This window comes from Pagrus major, chromosome 16 (genome assembly GCF_040436345.1).
Source record: "Pagrus major chromosome 16, Pma_NU_1.0".
Lineage (NCBI taxonomy): Eukaryota > Metazoa > Chordata > Actinopteri > Spariformes > Sparidae > Pagrus > Pagrus major.
In genome coordinates, this window is record NC_133230.1 from 7,820,170 (window position 1) to 7,845,238 (window position 25,069).

At 43.0% G+C, this 25,069-nt stretch overlaps 2 protein-coding genes across 2 annotated transcripts; both read right to left on the reverse strand.

Moving 5' to 3' along the window:
* Nucleotides 1–413: 413 nt before the first annotated feature.
* Nucleotides 414–11,034, reverse strand: gng7 (guanine nucleotide binding protein (G protein), gamma 7). Its single transcript, XM_073484405.1, has 4 exons — nucleotides 10,983–11,034; nucleotides 6,895–6,996; nucleotides 6,266–6,381; nucleotides 414–6,123 (listed from the first exon to the last, which is right to left on the reverse strand). The coding sequence occupies exons 3-4, from the start codon at nucleotides 6,344–6,346 to the stop codon at nucleotides 5,998–6,000; spliced, it is 207 nt and encodes a 68-aa protein (XP_073340506.1). The 5' UTR covers nucleotides 6,347–6,381; nucleotides 6,895–6,996; nucleotides 10,983–11,034; the 3' UTR covers nucleotides 414–5,997.
* A 9,597-nt stretch (nucleotides 11,035–20,631) lies between these two features.
* On the reverse strand, nucleotides 20,632–21,361 carry diras1b (DIRAS family, GTP-binding RAS-like 1b). The gene is made up of 2 exons (XM_073484399.1): nucleotides 21,053–21,361; nucleotides 20,632–20,919 (listed from the first exon to the last, which is right to left on the reverse strand). The coding sequence occupies exons 1-2, from the start codon at nucleotides 21,359–21,361 to the stop codon at nucleotides 20,632–20,634; spliced, it is 597 nt and encodes a 198-aa protein (XP_073340500.1).
* Nucleotides 21,362–25,069: the final 3,708 nt, after the last annotated feature.

Consider the following 25,069-nt stretch of genomic DNA (forward strand, 5'->3'; position numbering starts at 1 on the left):
TATATATATATATATATATATATATATATATATATATATATATATATACACATATATCAATGGCGTTATTTTCAGACACAAATTTAAAGGATATGGTGTTATTTGGCCAAGGCTAACATGCTGATGTTTTGCAAACCTTTTACCATCAACACCATCTTAGCTTAGCATGTCAGCATGCTAACAATTGCAAATTAGAATAAACACATGGTATTTGGCCATAAACCAAAGTATTAGATGGATTCTGACCAGGTGAAGGCACTACAGGTAGTGTTAAAGGTTCACCGATTGGTTATATTTGTGGTCAAAGTTGACAACCTCATGTTAGTGCCAAGGTTGGTAGGATTTGTCATCTGGGAACCATGAATGTGAAGAAAAAATCATGCAAATCCAGTATAACATATAACACAAGAACGTTTGTTATTATATCATCTTTTTATTAATGTTATCTACTTCTCAATATCATCTTTTTAACAGCAATATCCACAAAATATTAACAGTGTGCAAGAAAACATGAGTTATGGCACATCAGAGAACAGTTACAAAAAATAGATATATTTTCTTCATAATCAATCAAGGCAAAAAGATACATATACTGTATGCATACACAGGAGATCAGAACACAAAAGATGAGTCTCGGGAAAGGGCTCAGAGCTGATTCAGCGATGCTTGATTTCAAAGTCGACCGGTGAGGAGCCTCAACTCTCCCCACCTGACCTGAAAGTCATTTCACCGGGCTCGCTTTGCGTCACAACACCAGTGGATTTCCAATCTCGAGCCGTGTGTTCTCCTTTAACACTGTTCGTTCTGTTGATCCGATCACCCCAAGACCAGCATTAACACAATATACGCCACTATAAGGCAAACTAATGACCAGCCAATCAAAACTGTCAGTCGAACCAGCGATTCAGGCCGACTGTCTCTGATTGTAAGCCCAACCAGCTATGGAATGATTGAAAAAAAAACAATAATGATAAAAAAATGTCTGTCAGACAACTCCAGGACAACATCAGTGTGTGTGTGTGTGTGTGTGTGTGTGTGTGTGCTGATATGTATGCATGCTTGCAAATCTTTTGCAGTTGTAACTCTCTTTTACGTAAGCTGCATCTTGCAAATGAATTACAAGGAACTGCGTTTCCGTTTCCATGAAGTAGCTATTTCCTCAATCTTTCCTCAAACGGTTCAGAGAAAGGTCGGAGAAAAGTCGATCTGAGATTAGTCATACTGAGTTATTTCCTACCTGTCACTGCAGGTTGCACTCTAAACATCTCTTCAGATATCTCTACAGATTAGGCAAAGGAATTTAATCAACTTAAAGGAATAGTTTTGACAAAGAGAAGATCAATACCACTTTTATGTCTCTTTGCTAAATGCAACGACGATACAGCCAGCAGCTTGTTATCTTAGCTTAGCATAAAGACTAGAAACAGGGGGAAACAGCTAGCCTAGCTCTGTGAAGAGAGCTGAGGTGGAACTTCATGTTTTCAGAAAGAGCGATGAACGAAATGCTCACACAGCACTTAGTTACAGAAGCTATTGGAACAGAGGCTAGGCTAGGCTAACCAAACCTGGCAACTTGCACCTCTAAAGCCCACTAATTAACTGTTTAATCTGTGCAAGAATCCATGTGTAAAAAAGACAATGTGGTTTGTACGGGGTGGTTATAAGCAGGACTATTTCTTCGCCTGGTGGAAGGATTTCATTGAGCCTCTGCTGCTCGCCCAGCAACTTCATAATGACCAGATGACCCCAATTAGAAATAACCTGTTTTGGAGCTTTAGAGGTTTTGGTATGTGTATTTTTGTTATGCTCAGACAGAGCTAGGCTAGCTGTTTCTCTGTTTTGAGTGTTGAAGCTAAGCTAAGCTAACCCGCTGCTGGCTTTAGAGACAAATATGAGAGTGGTATCGATCCTCTCATTTAACTCTCTCTGTTTCCCAAAATGTCAAACTATTCTTTTTGGGTCTCTAAGGCTTAAAACGTGTGGTGGAAATAAACTGCTAAAACAATGTGGCTGAGTCAGACACTAAACAGAAAAAGAAATGATTGCAGGAAGAGAATTTGTCATCATTGTGACGGTTTTGGGGGGTTACGATTGGTCATCACATCAAAAAATAGCTTCCCACACTTCAACTGAACAACTTTAGCTTGTGACAGAATCCTTTTCCACCGCTCTGACCTCAGACTGATGCAATAGAGCGAGCGGAGGCCATACGTGCTGCTCTGACTCACACGGCGTCACATGACCTCTCCACCAGTCAGACTCACCCTGACCTGGAATTGCTGGTCTTCAGTACAGTAACATTACTATGTGACACTCTGCACAGCACTGGAGGCACTGTGTGTCCATACACGCTGTCTCTGACATATACACACTCACTCACACATACACACTCACACACACAAATGCGTGCACCTCTATTTTCTCTCCTCTGCCCACCGCTCTGCCAAATCATCCTTTTTAGCTACCAAACACGAGCAACCCCCACACACATGCACACACACGCACGCCCTCAGCCTTCTCTGTGGCCTTTCTCCAGCTCCTGCTCGCTCTTGTACTTTGGGAACGGCCTGCTCTCACTTGTTTGGAACAAAGGCAAATGAGTGACGAAGCTGGGCTTTGTATCAGGAACCGTCGCCTACATTGAACAGCGATGTTAATCAGCAATTTGTCCCTGATTTGAATTGTAAATTTGTGTTTTGTTTTTTTATGTAAGAAATTGTTTTCACATTTTAGGAAACGTGCTTATTCGCTCTCTCGCTGAGAGTTAGATGAAAAAAGTGGATTTCTCACTCGTGTCTGCGCCGTAAATATGAAGCTAAAGACAGCAGTCGGTTAGCTTAGCTTAGCATAAAGACTGTAAACGGGGAGACATTTAAACTTAGCCTGGCTCTGTCTTTAAAAAAAAATGAGTCTACCAACAGCTTCTCTCATTGAAATGTAAATAGCTGCAAACACTGGTTGGTGTTACTGTGGCTAGCTAGCAAACGTCAGCCAACCGCTAGCTAACATAAAGGGTTACCTGTAATTCAATGCAGTAAAAATGCTACGAAAAATTACTTATTGGAGGTTAAGAGTTTTTTTTTTTTAACTTACTAATGTACAGTAGTGAAGTTAGGTCACATACATAATGTAATGCAGGTAACATACAAATCAGAATTAGGATTTTAACCCAAACCGTGTTGTTTCCTAAACCTAACCAAACAGCGACCATAGGGTGAAGGTCTGGTACGTCTGAGACTGTTGTTGGGATTTTGCTAGCCATTTCCAGTCATTTTTGCTACGCTAAGCTAACTGGCTGCAGATTGATTTAGGGTACAGACACAAAAACTTCAGAAAATAACAAGACAAAATCACTTTTTAACGTGGTATTTTTGTAAGTTGTCCCCAGCAGACTGTCTGTTTTTCAAGCTGTGTGCACACTCAAGACTAAAGAAAACTAGTCATCCTGACTCCCAGAAGTCACTTTGTGTCACAGGTGGCTCATATTGACCTAGTGATTAGGGAACAGAAAGAGCAGTGGGCTCAGCTCCCCCAACAGTCCATCAGCAGCAATAAGTCCTGTCCAAATGGCTCCACCCTGCTCTGTCACTGTATGTCTCTCCTGACAAAAGCCTCAACAAAATAATGCTCGTATGTAAATACGCAGCAAAGCACCTTTCTTTCAGCAGTAACCGCCGAAAGCAGCTCTCAGTGCCGAGCCTTACCACTCCTTCAACTTTTGACCATCGAACCTAAAAGAAACAACTGCAAAGAGCGTGGGGTGTGCGTTGTGTGCATGTGTGCGTTGTCCTAGTTGCCTGTCGCCCACCAAAACCAACGAAAAACGTGTGGGCTGCTCTGGTGTTAAAGGATAGATCAGGAGGTTGGTTTGTGCCACTGAAATGAGGTCCGATGTTGATTCATCCTCTAGCAGGATATGATCCTAAACCTAACAGGGCTTTTTGTGTCTATCTGACATTATTCTAATATATCCTCATCAGGCGTTTTGTATTTGTATCTGTGGTTGAAACCATCCTCCACTATCTCAGGCCTCTTAAACCTGAATGGAAATGATAATCAATGAAGACAGACATGATCCTGACTGACAGAACGGAATAAGTAGTACTAAAAAAATCCAACATCCACAGAGGGGGAGTCTGTGTTTAGATTTTGTATCTTACAAACACTGTACAGGGTAATACTCAACTGACCAGGTTCCATGGACTCCATAGAAAGAAGAAACTCAGAAAATAAACCCAAAACAGCTACTCTTCAACTTATCACTTCTGCACATGTCTGAAAGAAAGTTTATACACTTAGTTTGTTTCTCTTGACTTCATTTTTTTTATCACTTCGTCTTCAGTTTTTACAATCAAGTTTGGTTTGTCAGAGAGGAGGAGGAGCATCGTGGAGGAGAGGTGGGAAACCGAGAGGGGGGGCTGCTGGCTCTGATCCAGTCCCCGACCAGTTTATAAGCTCACGTTAAAGCGAGCTCTTCTTACTGGGGAGACGGGAAAACTTTAAAGACGGGTAAAGCCAGGTCACATCTATGATAATCTGATTTAAATCCAGAATTTAAACAAAGTGTATCCCTCTTCTCTACTGCAGAGGCAAACAAAACAAACGCCTCCGTCTTTTTTCTTCACTTCGCTTCTGATTTAAAGAATCAAACATGACTGGAGAAGGCGGGAAAAGGGCGCTTCACTTTTTGTTTTCTCCTCCAGCCTTGAGGTCCTTGCAAGACTGAATCTCAGTCAGTCTACGATCTCGCCCTCTCTCAGGGTAAAGCACAGGGAGGCTTGATGTACAGTAGAAACCTTTGTTTAAGATCCTAGCAGGTATCTGGTTAGGTGTGACCCCCTGGCTTACAACCAGGCCCCCCTGTCGTTTCATTAGCATTTAATGCCAGACAGGAAGAGAAACCTGATCAGCCAGGGGCGACACCTACGTCAAAGCTAAACAATTGAAAAAAAAAGTACAGTTTTATCTTATCTGTTAAGTAATGCTTCAACAAAATATCAAAACATACATTGAGTTCACAAACAAGTACTTCTTAAGAAAAATGCAGTAAACGTCCAGGGTTAATAGCTTGAGTTCTGTGTAGAGCAGATCACTATGTTACCCTCATAGGTGCAGATCTGAGGTCAGCCTAGACATCGATTTTCAACCAACGGCAGCCGCGGTGAAGCTGCAGTGGAATCGGTGACGGCAGATCGGCATCTAGAGACGACTTTCTGTACATGTTGGCACAGCTGGAGGTTTGGCCAAAGGCTGCAGACGGCCATAGTGAGGCCACAGGCAGAGAAGGTCTGTTCATACAGGTTTGGGTGGGAACATGCTATAGCCCGATAAAAGGCAAAGGCTTCAGCCGCTCGCTCCAAAACGACCTGCCATGATTTAGCACTGGCAGGCTTGAGGGCAAAGCTCCCAGACCTTTTTTTAAAACAGCCTTAAAAAATAAAAAGCATTTTACTGAGCTTTTAACGGGACACCAGCTCGTGTTTGGCACGGCTGGCAGGAGCGCCTACTGTCCTTTTTCTGTTGCCCACATGCATCCTCCCACTCCTTGCCTATGGCACTGCTGTCCATCCTTTACCCAACCCCCTTATTTCATGACAAAAGAAGGAGAGAAAATCCCAGTTTCCTACTGATTATTAATGTCCAAATCCCTTTTTTTCAAGTTAAACTGACACTTGTAGTTAATTTACCAGCATACATGAATATTACCAAAGCACCTTGGATCATACTCAGTGATATACTGATCTCAGCCACTGTGAGCACAAGAAAACCTGCCCCCTAGCTGTGGCTCAGGGGTATGGCGCTTTTCCAGAGTGGCTATTTTGGGTGTGTGTCTGTGTTTGTGTGTCCTAGATGGGCTGCATCAAGTGTGTGTTTGCATGTCTCAGGAAGGATCAATTGAAGTATTGAGCTTGAGAGTGTGCGTGTGTGCATGTGTGTTTGTGTGTGTGCGTGTGTGTGCGTATGTGTGTGTGTGAGGGCAGGAGGAATGTAGTGTGGCTATAGGATGATGCAGGGTTTCTTGTCCTTGAAAGGGTTTTCGGAGGTGGGAACCCCAACCAGCAGAGGGTCGCTACGAGCGTGCTGCTCACAGTAACTCATCAGGTCTGCTGCTGCTTTAGACACCTAGAGGGGGAGACGAGAGGGGGAGAAGGTGGCAGATTCAAGAGGATGGTGGAAAAAGAAGAAAGGGGGACAAAGAGCGGTCAGAGGTGGATGGTAATCACGCTGACACGTACACGAACATGGCAGTAAAGCGTCCTCCTACCTTAATGCGTTCGATCCCTGCCTCGATCCTCAGCTGTTCCACCAGTTTCCTGGCCTGGGCGATATTATTAGTGGTAGACATACTGATCCATCAGACTGCACCAACACAGGAGAAAACTGAATGAGAGAGTGAGAGAGAGAAAGAAAATGTTTATAGTGCAGACGGTGATGGATGATTTCATTAAATATGCACAGGGAGAGGGAGGGCTAGGCGACTCCACGGCACTAAAAATATACTTGGGAACAAAGTTTTGCATGTTTGTGTGTAAGCAGGACCAGTTTCAGTGGAAAGTGTTTGTTTGTTTGTTTGTATTGTCCATGCTACACTGATTTATGAGCTGTATCACCTTTTACGTTATCAATAGTTTCACTCAGGTAACTGTTTGGCCTCAGTTGTAGAGTTATAGCACCACTATGAGGTGACCACATGGCGGTGCAACACTACCGATGAGCAGCTTCATGGCCAAACTACATTCATGGAGGTGATGTGCACAGTAAAACTAAGCATGGAGCTATTGCAAAAGCAACTTTAACAATATGATCCATGTTTGTCGTTCATGTTAAATACTCTTCAAGCTTTTAATATGTTGTAGTCAGACACAAAGATACACGGAAACAATAGAGTGTTACCTGACTGCACAATCGTGACTGGTTGGCGATGACGATCTGAGCGGTGCAGCGGACAGTTGCCAAGTCAGAAGAAGTCAGAGCTGAACTCACATTGGCTTGTCTCTGTGGAGAAGGAGAGCAGGTGAGACGGCTGCTTATAAAAAGATGACAACATTTTAAACATTTCGAGATATCCGTTTCATTTGCAGTTTTGTAAACTTAATATGGGGAATTTTTTGTTGTTTTAGTCCTGAGGGTGAAATCTGCGTTGAAGGTCCAGTGTGTGTGGCATCTCACAGTGAATGACTGAATACCACTCGCTTCACTGTCGCCTACGATGGCAGCTAAAGACAAGAAATAAGGACCCTATCTAGTGCCGGTGTTTGGTTTGTAGAAACATGGCGGTGTAAAATGGCGAGCTCTGTGGAAGAGGACCCACTCCTGTAGGTTAACGTTTGTAAATGACCCACGTTGCGTGACTTACATTGACATTAAACATGATGTTACGAGACTGAGTGTTGTTATTTTAACCCAAAGTATGATCTTCTCCTAAACTTAACCAAGTAGTTTTGGTGCCTAGCCACTGTAGTTACTTTGAAAGTGTAACCAGGAATTGTATATTACATTTATTGCTACCGTGGAGCCCTTCATGTGCAAAACTAACAACAGAGAGGTAGGTAGAGCTCCACAGTTTGAAGTTGAAGCGTGCTGAGCAAGCTGCCGTGTTTGGCAAGTTGGGAGTGAAGACTGTTCGGTTTACAGCAGCCGATTTTGAGTGGGGATAACTGCCGACTTTATTTAGAAAAATATCAATACCAACGCACATTAACAGACATTTCAAGATAAGAATGTGTCATCATCAACCTCATCAGTTCACATCACAATATCTGTCACCACAACTTCCTTTTTTCTTCACAAAGCCCCACTAACACCACCTTATTGAGCCGATGTAGGACAAAAAGGAACCGTAGTGTCCAAAACTCACTTAAAAGCCTCCAGCTAATTTCTTTTACACGTCTGTTTGTACAGCGTAGAAGTTTCCCCACCGGTGAGTCTGATCAAAACACACCTTGCTCCTCACATTCATCACGCTGAGTGTGTCTCTCACTTTGTCTCTCTGTCTGTCGCCCTCTCTCTCTCCCGGGAAGAGAGTCCTGCTTTAATTACTCCGACTGTGGAGTAGCTCAGAGATTCATGTCTGTAATTAGGGCTTGTGTGTGTGTGAGTGAGAGAAAGAAAGAGAGAGAGAAAGAGAGGGGGGAGTGAAGAGACACCTGATGAAATCGTCTCCTTCTGTCTTTGCACGTTATACTTTGAGGACATTAACCGAACGTGCCCCAACCCGACCCCTAATTCTGAATCCTAATCCTAATCTTAACCCTGAGCCAAAATCCTAATTCCAACCAGACCTTTGGTAGCAAACTGAGCCACTTCTGAGTGTTATTTACCTTTTTCTGTGTATCACACACATAAAAGCTTGTTTTTGACAGGATTAAATCGATTTAGATTAATGAGATTATTGGTGTGTGTGTCGATACTGCTGACACTAAAGTCTTGTTTTGAGTATCAATACTACTAACCCTAACTGAGACCAAGACGAATACATTATAGTGTCACCACGTTCTTGATGTAGGGAAGCACCAACGTTTCATTTTCTGTCGGTTTAATTCGCAGGGGTCAACCTGAACTCGGACTTGAATTTGAGATTAACAAAAAAGATGTTAAAAGTACGACACTACTATATTAAACTGTTGCTCATGATGGTGTTTTTTGGAGATTTTCTGAGGTGGTTTAGATTCCCCCACTATAGTTTCACAAAATAGGCACAGGGCCCCCAAAAAATCTAGAAACGGCCCTGCTTGATAGTTCAGTTTTTCACCACTGAAAATGTATTCAGAAGTGATAACGATGCATTTCCCTCTTAAATTATGGCACATGGCTCTCCCTCAACAGCCCTCCGCCAGGATAAAACGTAGGTAGTTATCGTTTCTACAAACAATAGATGCGTCAACATTTTTATGTTTCATAGGGTTAGGGGAGGAATATCAAGTTGACGTTACATGTTTACGACCGTGACTTTCATATCAGGAGGTAGAGGAGTTAAGCGGGAGGTTAAGTGAGAAGGGTGTCAAGCTGGTGACCGCAGTCTGGACTTGTTTCAACATTTTTTAAGCCGTCAGGACATCTCTAGCCATGCTTGCGGTACGGTTCGGTTTGGTTTTTGTACCTAACCCTAACCAGAGCATAAGCAAAGCTCTGAAAGTTAAACCTAAAGAAATATAGTTTCCACATAAAGAAATGTAAAGTTTCAACATATCCATAGTCTGCAGAGAAGAGCATTGCCAACTTTTATTCAGGTGATTGGGTCGACCTAAATAAGCTGCTCTTAATAGTCAAAAGTATAGGCACTGGAAATTATTCAAAGAGTGATCTAACCGCTATATGCCTGACCTGAACGTTACCCTAAACGTCACCAAAACACAAGTTTTAACACTGAAACATAACAGTTCACCACCTGAGGACCTGCTCTCCATCCCTAAACAGGAGGTATCAGTCATGTCAGTGTGTGAGCATGTCTCATGTCTCCTAGATGCATGCAGACACACTTTTCCATCACAATATACATTCTCATTATCTGTCAGGAGTGTCCCTGAATCACCTCACATGCAGCATCAGTGACAGCAAACACAAGACTATAGATATGAACAACAGCAACTGAAAACACAGCCTGGAAAACTGACAAAGATTAGAGCACAACAACAACAAAAAGAAGGAGTTGGTGCTCTTATTTTGTCGTCGAACCCCAAAATAGGATCTGCTTCCTCTAAAAATAAAAACTCATTCTAACAGGAGCATCTTTCAGAGAGAATAGGTCTTTTGTTTTGTGAACAAGTGAGCTGTGAAACCAAATGTAAGGTGTTTACGCACATATGTACTCATATGAAGGTGTCACCTGCAGGGACACCACGCTTAAGAATCCATAAACCACTTTTCCACACAGCTAACTCATATCATAACCCCACTGCTTTCATTTCTCCAGCCTGTTGATTTTTCAAACTTTTCTGTTGTGGCGCATTCCGCGCTGACAGAAGGAAGCTGTACCCTTAAAAAAAAAGAAGGAAAAAAACAGAAAAGCAGCACAAACATGAATTCCTGCCCCTCCACGGCCAAATCTCTCCTCTCCTACGCCCCCAGATTGAAAACACTTTCTTGCAAAGCCGATGCACAGAAGCAAAACCAACACAAGCTGCTCATTTGTCTCGGCCTGGACCAGAAAAAACATCACCAGAGCTGGACAGGGCCCCGGCCAGCGAGCCCACAGCCGCTCTCAAGACGCGCAAAAATGCATCAATCCTTATTGATCCTAGCTGCTCCTGAGCGCTGATCGGGGCCTGCAGTTCGGAGCCATGTCCTCCGCTATAGGCCCCTGCTCGCTGCTCTACCGTGTGAAAACACAATGCGGGCATTTTGATGGATAGAACAGCATGTCCTCTCTCTCCCATGGCTATCTACACTCCACACACACACACAGGCGCGCACATACATACGCACAGGCAGGCGCGCAGGCACAGGCAGACCTTGTGCACATATCAAAGCCAGAGATATTTTTCCCAAGTGGAGACCAGACTAGACCGCTTCAGGTCTGCAAACAGGCCCTGATTGTTAGCCGTGGGAGCAGGGTGGTGACATGTTTTGAGGGAGGCAGGCTCCAGCAGCCAGTACGAACCCATCCAGCGACAATGGGCACAAGACCGGAGCGCATGCCTTTATGTTCCGCTATTATGCAAATTGATCGGCATACGGCCTACTTCAGCACATAAAATCCAGAGGGTTTTTCTTTTTCTCTTTCTTTTTTTTGTGTGGATACAGTGGCTTGTGCGTCCTCAAGTCCAGTCGAGCTGTAGGAAATCTTCCACTGACCCTGTCCCCAGTCCTCCCCACCCTCTCTGCCGGCAAAGGGCTGGGGAAAACCGGATTCGTGACACTGATGAAGCCCCTCTCCGCTGCAGCCGCCCTCGGTGGCGAGAAGCCGGGGTTGCAGAGGCGCACAGACGCGTTACAATTATTATACACAGGGAGAAAAAATACCCGAATATCTCCAAACTCACCTCCGAATGCGCTGTATTGGTGATTTAAAGGGCCAGATCCGCTGGTTTCTCACCCTCTCTGCTCGCTCACTCCCCGTCTTCACCGAGCCAAACGCCTCCCCCTCCGTTGCCAGTGTCTGTCCACTCCTCTATACCCCCCCTCCCTCCCTCTCTCCCTCCCTCCCTTCCCTTCGCTTCCTCCCTTCCCTTCCTCCCTCTCTCCTTCTCCCTCCCTCCCTCCATCCGATCCGGTGACAGCACCTTTAACACAGGGGCTCCAAAACAAACACTTTCGGATGTTCACACGCTCAAATCGCACGAATTCATCCAAGAGGCTGAATGGAAATGGGATCCAGTTCTGTCCCATTAAAGAAAGAATCGGCTGTTTTGTTGGGGACCAGTAAAGTCTTGTGTTACCCTCTTTAAATTTGGACATTTGGTGGATGTTTTGAATCGTAGAATGGATATCACTTGCATGAATGAGGCATTCAAAAATAATCGCCTGCTCTCACATTTATTTAACAATGAAGTCAAAAAATATCCCTCCAAAACCTACAAAGGTGATTGTTCAGTGGCTTCATTTTCCAACCAGCAGATTTCATCTCTGATCTTTTAATCTATTGTAAATAAGACCTGCAGGCTCAGATTTCAGAATAATCCAAAAGTTGAGGGCAGACTGTGCCTGAATATTTTCATTGAATATCAAATGATCTAGGAATCATAAATTATTATGAACTAAATCAGAAAAAAATCAATTTTTGAGCTCCCCAAATTCTTTTACAAATAGATTTTGTATGTTTCTTTTAAGATTAAATGTCCCCAATACATTGCTTTATTTACATATACAGTATATTTTTGTTATATTATAATAAGACCCCTAAATGCACCGAGAAACATATTTCTAAGACGTTAAAGCTTAAAAATAATCTGTGTTCCTCCTTAAAACTCAATACTTTGTGCAGGATTTGATGACGCAAAAACAAAAACAATTATCTTAATTGTGCATTTAATGAAGTTCAAGTTCTTGATTTGTCACTCTCATAAAACACAGTGGGCATTCATCTGAGCGAAAACAATCAGAAAATGAGACCATAAAAAGAAAGTCGCTAAATGAAAAAAGACAAAGTTCCTAGACGTATATAAAAACAGCTATGAGTCACTAAAAAAGAAAAATGTAGTGCATGAACCTATAATTTTACACATGTATCAGCTCAACACAATTCAAAGGCTTTATTGGCATTCAAGCTAAAGCATCAGTGTATAAACATGAAGACAATACACAGAAAATGGGAATAAGGCAGAAAAAAGAAGAAACAAGTAAAGAAACACATTTCAAAAATATATAAATGGCATTAAAAAAAAGACTGTGCACTTTTGAACTACTTTCAGTGCTGTTCTCCTGTTGTACACAGCTCTACCGTGACCTTAACTTATCCCAGCTGCGTTCCCTCTTGTCGTGCACATCTGGATCCCTGTGAGCTCGTCGCGCTGCGCTGCCACACGGTGGCGCCATTGATCCAGCTGTGCTCCCGTCCTTCTCCAGGGAGGTGGTGGGCCGCTCCTTCTATTCCTGGCAGGGCCCGCCGCACAAACACGCATCCTCCGTCTCCACCGAGCTGTATAGTCCACTCCTCCACACTGTGGGGCTCAAAGTGCTGCAGGATCATTGGCCGAATGGGACGCTGTTGTTGTTGTTGATGCGTGGATTTTATTTTTGCACCATATATTTAGTGTTTTTGTGCACATGAACCCCGGAGGTGTAGGTACACACTCATATACAGTCACATCTCCTTCGTTGCTGTATGGGAACCTTCTCCAGCTGCTTATTATAACCACAGGAGAGCTATTTATAACTCCAACACAGCGCCGCATTGGCCCCGTTTCCACTGATGTGTGAAATTGTGCTGATGCCTATACATTTCTCCTTCATTTCCTCACCTTTCAGCTCTCTTCATTTGTCTCACTTCCTTCTTCCATTTTGACTCCCCCTCCCTCTTGTTGAGGAGGCACAATGGATTACAGCAGCAGAGCTCTCCATTCTCTAAGAAATCAGCGGTGGAAGCCCATGAGTCACGACTGAAAAGATGCTCTCGGGCTGACAGAGGTGGCACCCCCTATCCAACCCTCCCACACGGACCCCTTTTATATATATTTTTGTCTCCTGCTCTCAGCTTTGTCTTGTGTGTGTGTGTGTGCGCTCTCAGGCTCATCTTTGACCTGATGCAAAGACTTTCCTCAGCTCGTGTGTGTGCGTAGGTGTGGAGGTGGAGGAGGAGGAGGAGGAGGAGGAGGGGGACAGCTCTCGTCTCTCTCCTTTGTTATACACTTCAGCATCAGCAGCCTGGGAGACCTCCGTCTGTCGTAACGCATCCCTTGTCCCCACCAGGGTCACATGATGCGACAACCATCGTCAACGTCACACCGTCTCCATGGCAACCGAGCTGGGCACAGCATCCCCAAGCAGATGTTAGAGGGTTAAGAGAGAAGTGAGAGTGAAATGAGGAGGAGTGGGAGACTGTGCATCCAGCATCTCTCTCTGTTTTTTTTTGTGTGTCATGTATTTGCAGTCAGTAGACGAGTTGTTTGGTTTTAATTGGGATAAATGGTCCTAAAAGGTAAAAACTATAGGCTTTGTAGTAGTCACAGCTCCCTTAAAGTATTTTGTGACGAAGGGTGGCTTGGTATTAGGTGTATTTTCAGCAGCACAGGCTGCGATATAAATAGATCAGCCACGAAAACACCTGCTTAATATTGAGCAGGTTTCCCTTTCTGACCTGTCAAGCCATGGTCATAAGACCTCTGGGGGTGTCCTGTGGTGTCGGGCACAGGGACATTCATAGTGGATTCTTTGAGTCCTGTATTTTGGGCGGTGGGCTCTCCATGGATCAGACTTATTGTGGTTTACTCGATCGGATTGGGATGGAGGACAGGTCAACCGTGTTTGGCTAGGTGGAGCACATGAATGCTAGGAGCCAAGATTTCCAACCAGAACATGGCATTGTAAAGTTTTCTTTTTTGGCCTTTCACAGCTTTATTGACAGGACTGATTGAGAGATGAGAGAAAGGGGGATGACATGCAGCAAAGGGCCACAGGTCGGAGTCGAACCGTGGGCAGCTGCAGTGAGGACACAGTCTCTGTACGTGGGACGCATGCTCTACCAACTGAGCTACTGGGGCGCCCCAGAATATTGCATTGTAACGAGAAGATCAGTGTTACTCACACCACCTGTCAGTGGTTTTAATGCTGTGGCCAATCGGTGCAGAATAGAATCAAGACGTGTTTATAGTATGTAGTTTAGAGCAGTGTTTCTCAAACTCTAACAGGCCTAGTAGGCTCCCAAGTAGCCTGACGTAGCTGACCATGTATACTTGGGCGACATGTAGGGAATGACAAGACTTCTTTTAAATTACATTTAATTTGAAGTATTCTAATTTGAAATTCTGCAGTATTTTGATGGTATTATCAACCTTATTCCCAGGCGTCATATGATGGGCGACAAGTGGGGTGCATTTTGCACTGCAGGTACTGAGGGTTTAGCTGTCTGTGTGTTTGAATTCATGTCAACCTCTCATTGAACTCAGCACTCACCACAGACTCCAGTTCTCCTCTCTGTAATGTTACATTCATGAAGTAAAGTCCATTTCCCCTCCAGCTCCAGTTGACAGACGTCGTACGTAAACATTTGGCAACTGAGGTCTCAGCTGTGGATCACTGCTGCAGTCAGGTTGATAGACAGGAGTGAAGGTAAATCCACTTTTAAGTAAGCAAGAGAAGAAAAATCAAAAAGACGAGAAACACTCCTCAGTTCACATTTTTATTAGGAAAATCATTTTGCAGATTTGATTATTATTATCATCTATATATATATATATGTTATGTTCAGTTATTCAGAGGATGCATCAGCACAGTATATCTTAATAGGAAGACTATTGCTAGAATAAATATCTATACATCATAAGTAGTCAAATAAAAAAAAAGTTCCAACGTAAAGAAAAACAAAACAATAGAATCATTTACAAAAAACAATTAGTGCTTAAAAGAAATAAACCATTTTGCAAAACCGAAGCTGTAAATGCTGCTGAGGAATTTATTTAAAAAATACAAAGATGATTCACAGTTTGTGTCCTTGTTCTCATGCTGGCTGGAACACCAATAGGGACCATGCAGGAATGAAGGGCCAGAGCGACAGGATAGTACCAAACTACATCACCCACAAAGTCTATATGCCCCACTTTTACGGCCCGCCCTCGGTAAACAGCTTGTGAGGATCTGAGGCGATCAGACGAGATGTAAAGGGGTGAGCCGGAGAGGTTGACGGGGTCAGTTTTCCATTCATCCTCCAACAGTGATTTTCCTCAGATTCTCTGCCTAATTAGGACTGAAACCTTTAACCTCGTTGTAATGGCACCTTTCTTAATTAGACCGGAAAACCACAACCTTTCACGTGTAGTAAGATTTTGACTGACTGCCCTTTGTTTCAGCGTCAAAGAGTCATGTTTCCCATCCTGCTATGGAAGAACACATGTGAACCTCTTCTGTACAAGACTCTTCAGCAACATGACCAGCGAGTATCTCCCTGATGGCAAACGAGGTGAGGTAAACTTCTCCTGGTCCCCATCCAAATCTGGAACGAGATTTCTATGGAGGCTCGAAGTTGTCAATATTAAATTTAAAAAAGACATCATGAAATAAATAATCACACAAATTTCATACAAACAAAATATATCACTTAACCATGAACGTGAAATAATCCAACTTTATAATAAACCATTATCAATAAATGATTGGTCCAATTAAGCAGACAGCCTATCACAAGGCTGGTTCTGCCCTGTTCATCTTGATTGACGTCATTTGTTCGATTATTTCAGAATTTCAAATGTTTTTTGTTTGTATTGAGTAATATTCATATCACAGTATCTTATTTCATTAATTTGATATCAGATGCTTTGGGCCTCCACAGATTTCCTCTTTTTAAAGTCAATTTGCCGTTTTTCTTGCAGAGAAAATTACAGCATACTTTGGGAAAAGCCCAAAGTTTTAACAACTTCATGACAGCTGATAAAGTTGACATGAAGTCTCCTACACTTCCTGTGTTACTTTGACAAAACTGCACCTCCCCACCACAGCATTCTCTCCTCAGCACTCTCTCATCTCTGAAATATGAAGTCCTTTGAACACTATTTACAACTATCTACAATCAGATGTGAGCAGGGTCGGCCTTTCGGTCTGTTCAGGTGCGACCGACACACAAAAACACACAAACAGAAAAAAATAAACAAATAAATTAAAGTTGGAGGGATGAGTGTGAAAGAAACTCATGATTTCAGGGGGTGGACGGCTGATTTATGGAGAAGTAGTGCTGAGCAGAAAAACAGCCAGTGAGTGAATGAGGCTTCACTGACGAGGCCTGAGTGAATGTGTGTATAAGGGCGTGGATGTGCGCTGTTTAGGGCATGCAGTCTGTCTATTTTGCCTGCTTTCTATGCGTGTGTGTGTGTGTGTGTAGGGGTGTGTCTGAGCAGCGCTGGATGACTCATGCAGAAATGTGTAGGCATTCTCCTCAGGAAAGCTTCAAATATCTGACAGATGATGGTACAACAACAGCACACACACACTCATGCAGGCCAGATTGAAGGGATGCAAATAGGTGGCTGGCTGATTGCGCACATACATGGATGCGCTCGTGGTCACACACACACACACACACAGCAGCAGCAGTAGCAGCAATGAATATGCCTCATCGACAAATGAGATGGGACAAGCCATGGGAGGACGGGGGGGCAGAGGTGTCTGTCCTGATTCATGCCAGCCCAGAAACTCAACGGACGCTCACACACATCCCATGCACGCCTCCCCACATGCAAGCACATGTAAATCTTATACAGGCCACAGCCCATATTTTCACACTAATCTCCATTAATAGCACGGCTCCCTCTCTCTCCTTCTCGCTCCAGCTTGTTTGTCTATACTTCTCTCGCACGCTGTCTCATTGTTTTTCCTCCCCGCTGTATCATATTCCACACGGGAACATGAGCAACGACAGTCTGCTGTAGACGTCAGCAGAACGGCAGATTGCACAAACACGCGCTCGCAATCTGGTGTTTGCGTGAAGCGACCAGAGGTGTCAAGCTGATATTTATGCAGGGGTGTGCATCACCGCTGCCGGTAGCTACACATCACATCAGACCAGGACTGCCTGATAGATGTTCCAGCTTGTTTTTTTGTTTTTTTTAACCTTTAGATGGACACAATAGATAGATACATGACGGAAATCATTCCATCCTTCTGGTATCTTAAAGGATAAGTTCAGCCCCAAATGAAAATTCAGTCATTATCTACTCATCCTCATGCCGTTGGAAAGAGAGGTGAAATTTTGTACTCCACAAAACATTATTGGAGCTTCACAGCAAAACAGCCTTCTGTTGAACAACTGAAGCAGATGGGGGCTTGTTTTAAAATGTAAAAAACAACCAAAAAAAGGAATATAAAATGGCTGCACTGTGGATTTCCGCTACAGTCCAAAGGATGTGACTTCTTGACTGTTCTTGACAGAGAGCAACAGTAGCTAACGTTAGTTTAGAAATGGAGTCCGCTAACACTAACAAGCTAAGTGCCACAGCGCCCCTTTAAAAAACAAGTCCCCATCTAGCTCCAGAAATGTTTTGTCGACTACGAAACTTCTCCCGACTTCCCATCAGCGTGAGGGTGAGCAGATAATGGCTTAATTTTCATTTTGGGGGCAGACGTATCCTTTTAATAGACTAAAACAAACCAGTACAACTTGTTTTTAAAGATACGAACCGATGAAAAAAACTGAAATAAAAGAGTACGAGTGAGCATCCCTGGCATCTAACAGGTAAAGGGTACGTTTACAATGCAAATTTTTGAGTTTAACAGGACCTCACATTAGTGCAAAGTACAACACATCGATAACAACGGATTCATTCAGCTTTCAAAATAAAAGTAAAAAGTAAGTAACAGCCATGGAGTGGAACCTTTAGTTACATATTCACATTTTGCTAGTATTATCTGATTGATAGATCTGAAGAGTGGATGTGTCAAATACAATATATCATGAGCATCATTATTAAGCTGTATATTACAGTACATAGCAACATCGAACCTCCTACTGTAACAACATTTCCTGGTTACAAAGGACTTATTCCCATTTTTTCTTTACATGGGTAACATCTTACTTGAAGCTTTTATAAACATTTCATTCAACTATACCATATGCTTATTTACAATAACTACACGTTTGAAATAGTTTTTTGATGTGGGTCTGTGTGTGAGGGACATTTTAGATGGTGCTTATAAATTCATAAGCAAGTCTTCAAGTAAAATGTCACCCTAAAGTGCCCAGTTGTTGATTCTGCTGCACACATAAACACAGAGAAGGAGACAGATGAAAACAGTTGCTGTGCTTTTTCTTTTTTTTTTCCAGAGAGATGGACACACAGTTAAAAGGGGGCATCATCCGCATCTTTGGGTTTAACAGTACAGGAGCAGATTACCCTCCATCCAAATTGTTGTTAAAACCGCCTGAGAGATGGAGGAAAAAAGTCGACAAATAATCTGAACCCTCCTCCTCTTTCGCGTCCTACCAGCTATATGATCCCTTAGTTGGGGAAAGGGGGTTGACGTCACATTTTCTACTTCACGACCACAGCTAACCCGGTCACATCACGATACCCTGTTGTTCAGCAGAACCACAACCTCATTGTGCCATGTACCGGACAAGGAAAACACTTTAGACGGAGAGCTACACCTATAGATTATGATTGTTCCTCCATGTTCAGGACTGGTGGATGAATGAAGATGAAAATCACACTGAAAAGGAAACAAAATACAAAAAAGGAAACACAAAAAAATGTACAAATAGATATGTCGGTAAAAAAGTATTGTGCTTTTGGCTGTCCTGTGTACACTGTGTACAATATTCAGAGCTCCTGCGTGAAAAAAAACATGCACTTTGGGACATACAGTAGAGCTATTTAATGGCTCCAGGAGGATGTTAACATTATTACATAACATAGGCGAAAACATGACAAATTGCGTTTGTGTGTGTGCATGTAGGTGTGTGTTTATGATCTAAAGTGCAATGTGAGGGCATTTAGGCTGAGTGAGCCCTGTTCGTCATCATGTGTTACTAGATTGACCTTTTTTGTTTTGCATTTGTGCGCATGCCGTGTGTGTGTGTTTACGCGTGTGTGGCCCATTCTGATGCCTGCATGCGCGAGCGTATGAGAGCTAAACCCAACCCAACCGAAGAGGAAACAGAATCACCGATTCTTCAGGTCGCACTGAATGGAAATATTTTGGATCCATCCCTTGTTTTGTTTGAATTATTTTCCTCTGTGTGCTTTTCGTTTAAGAAGGGATTTTTTTTTCTTTACTTCTACATGAATTTAAAGAGCATAGTAAAGCAAACGAACAAGAAAAAAAAGGCAAAAGAAGAGAAACCTTCATGTGAAAAGTGCCAAAGCAAACTGACATTCTCGAACCTTCGCGTTCACTTTCATCTTACCGGCTTGGCAATGATTATCCAAGAGTACCATTCTCAAGGCAGACTTGTATTGTTTCTGTTTTGTTTGTTGATGATGAGAGTCCAGCTTTCTTTTCATCCAGAGTTAATCTACACTAGAAGAGAGTCTTAAAAGGATTGTTGCGTTGTATCTGTAGCATGTGTGCATACCCGCCACTCCAGACATTTTTCAGAAAGTTTGCAGATGAGTTGAGATAAAGGTAAAGTAGGGTTTGGATGAGAAGATGCTTCTTGGGCTGGGCACATGTAGACTAGATGGAATATGTTTAAATATCCCATGTTTATATACATCAGGAGTCCTCAGGAGCGGTAACGTTTGGCTGCGTCGTTCATGCCTGCAGTCTCAAACCTTCGGGGCCCTGTGCTTCCTCGCATGACGGACACCTCAGTCTCTTAAAATAGTGTTTAAATCAGATGAGTGAGCTTAACTAACAGTGTCGACTCTGTTACATATACATTTCTCTATATTTTTTGTTATAGTAAGGGGGTGAGGGGTGCTGGGATGACGATGGGGAGCGAAGTTGAGCGCGGAGGGAGGGTTTGGAAGTGAGAGAGGACACAAAATGGTTTGTGTAGACTGTAGATCAGAAACCTTCTGGTTTTTCCCACGCCGTGCGGCAGTCTGCGGTCTTTATTGCAGTCCGAGGTCTTGATGAGCTCCTCAGCCAGGTTTTGTGGCACTTGGATGATGCAAAAAATCCACACACACACACACACACACACGCACACACACACACTTGCACACATGCTGTTTCTGACTATGGAAACTGTGAAGCACACTTCTTGTTTTTTTTAATTTGCTTCTTGATAATCTGCGTCAGTCCCCTCTAATCTCCCCTTTAAGCAGAATGCACATGGATGTAAAGCTCCAAACTGAAATCCTGGATGCTGTCAAAATAACTTGCTGAATGGTGTTTGTTAACGCACCAGTCAAACGGAGGAGGATGTGGATGATGAAATTCCCGTTGCCATCCAGACGTTTTGCTCGAGTGATAAGTTTAGTGAGTCTCTCCTCTTTCTCTTTCTCTCTCGCGTCATCCTTCTGGTTCTCCTTTCCTCTTTATTTCCCACCCTCTCTCTCACCTCCATATCCTCCGCCTCCTCCTCCTCCTCCTCTCCAGGGTTTACATCACGCTGCACTTGCCCTTCAGTCTCTCGGCGCGGGACTGCTTCCCCGAGCGCTTGCCGTCGATATTGAGGCTCATGTTCCTCTTCTTGTCCAGGTTGAGGAGCTCCTGGAAGAGCTCGGTGACGTTGTGGTTGGTCTTGGCCGACGTCTCCATGAAGGCGCACTTCCACTGGTTGGCCTGGGCTTCCCCATCCTTGGTCTCCACCTCCCGCTGGGTCTCATCGCTCTTGTTGCCCACAAGCATGATGGGGATGGCCTCAACGTTGCCCTTTATGGCCAAGACCTGCAGAGGAGGAGGACATTGGTACATTTTACTTGGATAATACTCACGCTCTCTCCCTGAACATGTATAAATACACTCATACACTTAACTTTTAATCACACACACACACACACACACACACATCCCTCCTCACCTGTTGATAAATGGGTTTCAGCTCCTCCAGGGACTGTTTGCTCGTGATGGAGTAGACCAGGATGAAGGCGTGGCCTTTAGAGATGGACAGGCGCTGCATGGCCGGGAACTGGTGGCTCCCTGTGGTGTCGGTGATCTGGAGGGTGCACACGCTCTTATCGCAGCTGATCACCTGGCGGTAGGTGTCCTCCACCGTGGGGATGTAGGTGTCCCTGAAGGTGCCCTTGACGAAGCGCAGGACCAGGGAGCTCTTCCCCACTCCCCCCGCCCCGAACACCACCACACGATAGTCGTTGCTCTGCTCCGGCATTCTGCCCCCGTCAGGCTTAAGACAGTGTTACACCTGTGATGTTGAGGATGGGGGAGGAAGCAGGGGTGAGACGGGTGAGGGGAGAAGAGGATAATTTTAGCAAGCGAGCAGTCAGCGGATACAAAGCAGATGGGGGAACAGGAGGGGAAGTGTTGGTGGGACTCGACCTCAGGCCAGTGGGTGTGAAAGCACTCTAACTGTCCTCGTGGTCTGACTATTAGCCAGAGTACAAATTAGAGAGGATGAGGTTGGTGAGGCTCCAAGAGTTTCACCTGACGCAGACGTTTTCCTAATCAATACCGTTTCCAGAGTCACACTTTCTCAGTTTCAACCCCAAAAAACATCCCAGCGTCTCCTCATTTATCAACTTTAACAACTGCAGCAAACCCTGGAAGAGACAGACTGAGACTCAATGCTCCTGCAGCATGGAAGAGAACAACAATAAACTCATGTATAATATAACGCAATCCAATACAACAAAAACCCAAACAACAGCCTAAAAAATGACTACAGAGTGGAATCGACACAAAACAAAACAAAAACAGAACATAATGAACTCCATTACTGCAGGACTACTTCACTGGAGTCCATGAGGTTACGTGTGTGTGTGATAACATACATATTGAATGTACGCATGACAAGATTAACTAAACGTCAACTAAAACTCACTTCAGTGCCTTTCTGTTTTGTTACGGATCCACGTACAGGGTATTAAACTGGGTCAAACTAAAAAGATGTGGAAAATCCTGCATGTGTGAAATGTTTTTACTGCCATTTTTGTTCATGTTTTAGGTAAAGATAATTAATTTAGCAATTTCTTAGACCTGGTGGTGCTACTCTTTGACATAACCCTCAAACACCTGTGACTCTATGGGGAAATTAATTTTTAAACTCCTCTTTGTTCGACTCATTTTAGATATCTAGACTACACCGAAAGGCTTAATATAAATCTTCAAGCTGCCCTAGTCAGTATTTTTATCCTAGATATATAATAGATCAAATAACTACATATTTGTGAAACGTATCACTTGCAGTGACAAATGAAAAACAGAATAATCACAACCTCTGCAGTGCCTTTAGGCTAGTCTCAGTGCCTCTCCATGCTCCACTAACAGAGAGCAACAGTATGAAACGTTATTTCATAAACTAGCAACTGGCTTTAACACAACACAGCAGTTCTACAGAGCCCCTATCAGTAAAAGTCTAAAATTATTAGCAACAAAAACTTCAGAATCAAAAGTAAAAGTACACATTAGGCAGCACAATGGCCCCTAACATTGACATATCAACACTGAATTTTTAGAAACTCATTATAGGTTTTCTGTGACAAATTTTAATCTGAAAAGTAACTAGTAACTAAACCTGCCAGATAAATATCATGGTGTAAAAAGTAAATTTACAATTATTGAATGAGCTTAAAATGGAAAAACTCGTACATTTATACAATGTACAGTATTTAAGTAAATGTACTTAGTAACTTTCCACCACTGTGTGCAGATCTAGTGCCTCTAAAATATCTCTTCCAGAAATACAGGAAGTAAAATACAGCCAGGATTGTATCACAGCTAATCTACAATCAAACACATCTTAAAAACTAAAACTACCAAATCCAGGTTATAAAATTATAACATTTACACTATTTAAGTGAAAAGAATATACAGATAAAAACAAAGAAGAAGTTATAATAAACTTGGATTGAAGTGAGCAGCATCACGGCGCACTGAAGAGCTCCACAGATCTCGACTCTCAACGTCATCTACTGCAGCTCATGCATATGCATCGGAACAATGTCCTCACACCTAATCTATCGCTCTCTCTGTAAGTGCCTGTGTGTCTGCTGAGCGTCTGTGCATGATTACACTTTGTATCTGTTGCATTATTTATCTGCTGAGCTTCCAAACTTGCTTTAAGGTCCCATAATAAGATACTCATTCAGTTGTGATCGTGTGCAGCTCTCGGAGCTCTTGCTGTAATGAAACAGTAAATTGACATCAATACCAGATGGAATAAGTGGATTTCTGTCATGCTTGCACTGCTGGAACCCACTATTGATGGCAGGGCAGCTGTAATTGCATTGCCAGGTTCTAGATAATATCAGTCAAGGAGTTCAAAATAAATGGGGTTTTCAGGGAGTGCCCCTTGAGTTTTATAGTCAATCTATAGCTGTAGGTCTGGGTGACATATAAGAGTGTTTTATATCCATGCTGAACACACAAACACAGTTTAATTTGCAGGTGAGTCTGTGTCTGCTCCTCATATGCCTGCAGACTGTTGAAAGTTTTCCTCCGGTCTGGCAAAGCAGAACATTTTTTAATGGCTCTCTGGTGCCATCGGATGATGACGCCCTCTGTATTTCTGTTGAGATCGTTAGGGATACTGTCTAAATGTTGTCAGTCAAGACTTTACAGCATGACTGAAGCATGCATTCTGAGATAAATAACTGCAATAACTGATTTTTTTTGGACACCTGATGAATGTGAGTCCAAATGTCATGCTCTTTTAGCTCTGTTTTGGCTCCTATCACCTATACTGGGGGAAACATCTGGTTCTTAAGCTGCTAAATGCTTCACCGTGTTCACCCCATTTTCACTAACTGTGTAAGACTGCTGTTTGGCAACTAGTGTGCGGTGGGTTTTAGGAGCTATTTTGCAGAAAACATGGCTGAAAAACGATGAGAGCAGGAGACTCCTGTCTTTCATTCCCCTTTCCAGAAAATAGGAACAAATATACATACAGCTTTGGGGAATGCCAACAGTCACTAATACTTGGATAATAATCAAAAAATGCCTCTTTAGGGAATAACAAAACTGATATATCCTCTTATCTCTCATCTTAAGTCTCCAATGAAATGAAATAGGAAAAAACTGAAGGTGTGTACAGGGGATTGAATATCAAGGGGTTCAGTTAAGACAAACAACAAAAGAAAACCTGCAGGTGCCGTGCTATTGAAAGGCAAGCAACACAAATAAGCACGGCCCTGATGCAGGTGACCTATGGGTACTTTCGATGGTCGCAACCAGGTTGCATAATGCTCACAATTTCCCTCAACTAGAAATAACAAGGGTAGCAAAGAAGTCTCAGTAGAGCCTTATCAGACTGAACTAGGTGCCGTTCCTCACCTTCACTAAAGGGCGTCGTCACACCCTGATTGGCTAAGAGGGGAATGCCCCAAGCTGCTCTCACTCATTAATTAGGAGCCAGTCTCCACACATGCAACAGGTGATCTGAATCCACTGCAATCAGTCCAGAGGGATTCTGAAATTCAGCTAAAATAAAGAGTGGGAGTAAAGTAGTTAATGAGGAAAGACAAATACATTATTGTTCCTGTTTGAATTAAACATATGTCTGTGAATTTAAAAAAAAGTTTCCTAGTCAAAAAACCCACTGTTTGTCGTAAAGATAGTAAAATATCATCTAGTTTTGGGTGTAATCGCTCACATCATTGAGAGGCTGACAAATATATGGTCAGGGGTAAAAAATAAATGGATTAATAAATAAAAACTATCAATATTAGTTTCTGCCAGAGATTTTTACAAGTTTACACAAGAGGGGCAAATTAATCTGCATTCTTTCCTGTGAATTGCAAGTAAAATTTGAAGTGTTTAACTTAAAAAAATGCTTTTTCAGTATACTTTAGAAGTGAGACCCCCAGACCTCTGCTTTGGTTTCAAAATCTTCCCTATTTCGGAGTGACCCAAAACATTAAGC

Excerpts from the sequence above, each read along its gene's own strand:
- gng7 (XM_073484405.1), bottom strand. The coding sequence starts at position 6,346 with ATGTCTACCACTAATAATATCGCCCAGGCCAGGAAACTGGTGGAACAG. Across the intron at positions 6,124-6,265 it reads CAGGGATCGAACGCATTAAG|GTGTCTAAAGCAGCAGCAGA; the intron begins GTAGGAGGACGC and ends CTCCCCCTCTAG.
- diras1b (XM_073484399.1), bottom strand. The coding sequence starts at position 21,361 with ATGCCGGAGCAGAGCAACGACTATCGTGTGGTGGTGTTCGGGGCGGGG. Across the intron at positions 20,920-21,052 it reads TGAAACCCATTTATCAACAG|GTCTTGGCCATAAAGGGCAA; the intron begins GTGAGGAGGGAT and ends CCTCCTCTGCAG.